A 3960-nucleotide genomic window follows, 5' to 3' on the forward strand; every position below is an offset into this window, starting at 1 on the left:
GGTGTGGGGTGTGTTGGCGGTGGTGTGGGGTGTGTTGGCGGTGGTGTGGGGTGTGGTGTGGGGCCCCTACCTTCCAGCAGAACCTCCTTGCCGGTTCTCTTGAGCGCCTGCACTGCTTGGTCGTGCGAGGCTTCCCGCAGGTCGGTGCCGTTCACCGAGAGGATGGCGTCTCCGACAAACAGCTCGCCGCTCTGATCGGCCGCTAATCCGCGGAAAATCTTCGAGATAAGGATCGGCATGTGGTTCTCGCGGCCGCCCTTGATGCTGATGCCTAAACCCCCTGCCTCCTGCTTGACGATGCGGACCGTGCGCTTATGGCCGGAGCCGGGCTCCGAGTCCGCCTGAGGAACAGGCGGCTGCTGCGGCTCACTCTCCCCGTTACTCAGGCCATGTCCAGCAGGAGCTCCGGCCGGGCTCAGCCGCAGCGACTCCTCGGACAAGGAAGCAAGCAGCCGCCGCCAGCGCTCAGGCTCCGGCTCGGGGCTCCGCACCTCCAGCAACCCGCTCCGCAGCACCATCCCGGCCGGCTCCCAGTGTCCGGGACTGGGAGAGTCCCCTCTATCCACCCCCACTCCCAGGACCCGGGCCAGCCCAGCCCAGCCCCTGTTAAAGGGACCGCCGCACTGACCTCGCCAAAAACCTCCCCAAACGCGTTCCAAGTGTTTTCCAAAGTTGGGAAAACTTTCCCAAACTTTTTCGAAGCTTTTTTTTAACAAAATTGGGCAAACTTTTCCAAACTTTTTTAAAAAGTGTTTCCCAAAGTCGGGAAAACTTTTCCAAACTTTTTCGAAGCTTTTTTTTAACAAAATTGGGCAAACTTTTCCAAATTTTTTTAAAGTGTTTTCCAAAGTTGGGAAAACTTTTTTCAAAACTTATCCCAACCCCTTTTCGAAGCGTTTTGTTTTTCAAAATTGGGCAAACTTTTCCAAACTTTTTTAGAAGTGTTTTCCGAAGTTGGGAAAACTTTTTTCAAAAAAAACTCTCCGAAACTTTACCAAACTGTTTTCTAAAGTTGGGAAAACTTTTCCAAACTTTTCTAAGTACTCCCACATTTTCCCAGACCTTTTCTAAACCTCACAATTTTTAAAAATTATTTTCCAACAGTTACAGAACTGTCTCATTTGTTTCTAATTTTTTTTAGGTTCAAATACATTTTACAAAACCATTGTTTCTGAGTGTTTACCAAATTCGAAAAGCAGTGTTTATTTAAAATAAAAGTTCCCAGATATATTTTTGTAAATGTTTCTAAAGTTTTGACATTTTATTCAAACTCTTCGTATTTCCTGAACTCTCGGCAGCCGGTAGCTCCGTGCTTCCGGTTGCTGAAGACGGCGGAAGCTTTAATAAATCTGTCGTTAATAGCCAGCCGCTCTCGGAACCCGGAGTCAGACCGGTGAGCTGGGATTCATTGAGATCCACCTGTTTAACATATCAGGACATAGAATTTGGTTTTAATCCATTCAAATTAACAGATCGTTCTGATTTTATTTTGGAGTATTTTTATTTTCCCTTTAGCTAACTATGGAATTCAAATGACTGAACCAATTCCACTTTGAAAAAGAACTTGTGAACTACAACATAGGAGCAGAAGTAGACTATTCGGCCCTTCAACCTGCCCACTACTCAATAAGGTCATTGTTGATCTCTATCTAGCCCTGATAACTGGGGCTTCCCTGCCTAACAAAAGTCTTTTGTTTTTGATTTACAGCATCCGCAGTTCTTTCGGTTTTTTTTTATTAAAAGTCTATCCACTTTCATTTTAAAAATATTCAATGACCCCCATCTATCCACTTCAGAGGCAGAGAGCTTCAGAGTTTGATTTGATGTATTTATTATTGTCACATGTACCTGGGTACAGTGTAAAGTTTTGTTTTGTGTACTGTACAGGCAGATCATACCATACACAGATCATTGGGTGATTGAACAGAGTGAGGAATACAATGTTACAACTACAATGAAGGTGCATAAAAAAACAAGACCAACATCAGATTTGAAAGTTGCACAACTCTCAGCGAATAAAGGTCCTCATCTCTGTCCTGAAAAAGGTGATTCTAATTTTAAAACAATGCCCCCTGGTTCTGGTCTGACCCCCAGGAGGAAACATCCTTCCTACATCCACCTTGTCAAGACCATTCAGGTTCTTAGACACTTCAATCCAGTCACTGCTCACTCTTTGAAACTCCAGGGAAACAAGCCCAGTCTGTCCTCATCAGACAACCTGCTCACTCCAGGTACTAACCTAATAAACCTCCTCTGAACCAGTTCCAAAACATTTACACCCTTCATTAAACAAGGAGACTGATACTGCACACAGTGTTTGAGACGTGGTATAAACATCCTGACTCATATGTTCAATTTCTTTTGCAATAAGGGATAGCATTCAATGTGCCTTCTGAATCATGTGCTGTACCTGCATACTAACTTGTAATTCATGCACCAGAACATCTAAATTCTTCTACACCTTTCACAGTCATTCTCTGTTTAAGTCATCTCTATGTTAACATTCTTCCAGCCCAAGTGAACAACATCAGTTTCCCACATTATACTCCATCTGCCTAAACTTTTACATTTCACTCAACCAATCAGTATCCATCACAAACTCCTCATATTACCTTCATGCATACTGTCTGACCTACCTTGGCGTTGTCTGTGAATTTAGCCTTGTTGCCCTTCGCTAAGTCTTTGACGTAAATTGTAAAATGTTGTGGTCCCAGCAGAGACCCCTGGAGAACTCCACTCATTACATCCAGCCAACCAGACAAGCAGAAACTGTGCCTGCTAGCTAGCTAATATTGGAGACTTTCTAATATGTTATCCCAGACATTCATGAGCTTTTAGCTTCCACAATAATCTTTGATGTAGCATGTTGTCAGATAAACTCTAGAAGCCCAAATACACTTCTACATCAATGAGCAGCTCACCATCACATTGAGGTGATTCCTTCAACATCCTCCAAATGACAGTGCGATGCCCCCTCAGCACTGACCCTCTGACAGTGTATGCTCCCTCTGTACTGACCTGCCGACATTGCAGTACTCCCTCAGCACTGAGACTCTTCATCTTCATCTTCATCTTCATTTGACTTGGATAAATATTCAAATCTCTAGGGCCCTGCTAACAATGCCAGGGGATTATTTTTCATCATTGGTTAAAGTGACCTCTCTCTGTATACTGGGTTTATCTGAGGCCTGTGTGAATTTCCAAATCTCTCCTCCCCCACACCACAGTAAACAGCAACATGAAGGAGGTGGGTTATTAACTTAACTTTTAAACATTTACCTAATGACAGTGTCACCCAGACATCCTGTAATCTGGTGATTCCTAATCATCACTAGATTTACAATTATGCTTTGTTTGTTGCCCTCCTACGTTAAACAGGTCCCATTGCAGTCACCCACAAGTAACAAGGAAATTAAAATGCAGTAAGTCTGCATTGAACCACTGTTTGGACAGAGTCAGTTTCTTCTCACCTGATGTGGGCACATGGAAAGGGAATGTAACGTATGTCCATCAGGTAACTGTGTCACTAAGAACTCAGTCTATGCTCTGTTACCAAACACATGTAATGTCACACTGTGGGAGCTCTGCACTGTCAGAGGGTCAGTGCTGAGGGAGCGCTGCACTGTCAGAGGGTCAGTGCTGAGGGAGCGCCGCATTGTCGGAGGGTCAGTGCTGAGGGAGTGGGCACTGTCGGAGGGTCAGTACTGAGGTTGGGCCGCACTGTAGGAGGGTCAGGGCTGAGGGAGTGGGCACTGTCAGAGGGTCAGTGCTGAGGGAGCGCCACACTGTCGGAGGGTCAGTGCTGAGGGAGTGGGCACTGTCGGAGGGTCAGTGCTGAGGGAACTCTGCACTGTCGGAGGGTCAGTGCTGAGGGAACTCTGCACTGTCGGAGGGTCAGTGCTGAGGGAGTGCCGCACTGTCGGAGGGTCAGTGCTGAGGCAGTGCCGCACTCTCGGAGGG

The 3960-nt window shown here is 45.9% G+C and overlaps 1 protein-coding gene across 1 annotated transcript in view; it reads right to left on the bottom strand.

Moving 5' to 3' along the window:
- Positions 1-602, bottom strand: part of snta1 (syntrophin, alpha 1) — a 45084-nt gene extending 44482 nt beyond the window's left edge. Inside the window, exon 1 of the mRNA XM_048608359.1 lies at positions 71-602. Within this exon, the coding sequence (XP_048464316.1) occupies positions 71-518 (448 nt within the window). The 5' untranslated portion in view covers positions 519-602. The remainder of the gene's footprint in view (positions 1-70) is intronic.
- Between the last annotated feature and the right edge of the window lie 3358 nt (positions 603-3960).

The sequence above is a fragment of the Rhincodon typus genome, chromosome 19 (genome assembly GCF_021869965.1).
Source record: "Rhincodon typus isolate 14 chromosome 19, sRhiTyp1.1, whole genome shotgun sequence".
Classification (NCBI taxonomy): domain Eukaryota; kingdom Metazoa; phylum Chordata; class Chondrichthyes; order Orectolobiformes; family Rhincodontidae; genus Rhincodon; species Rhincodon typus.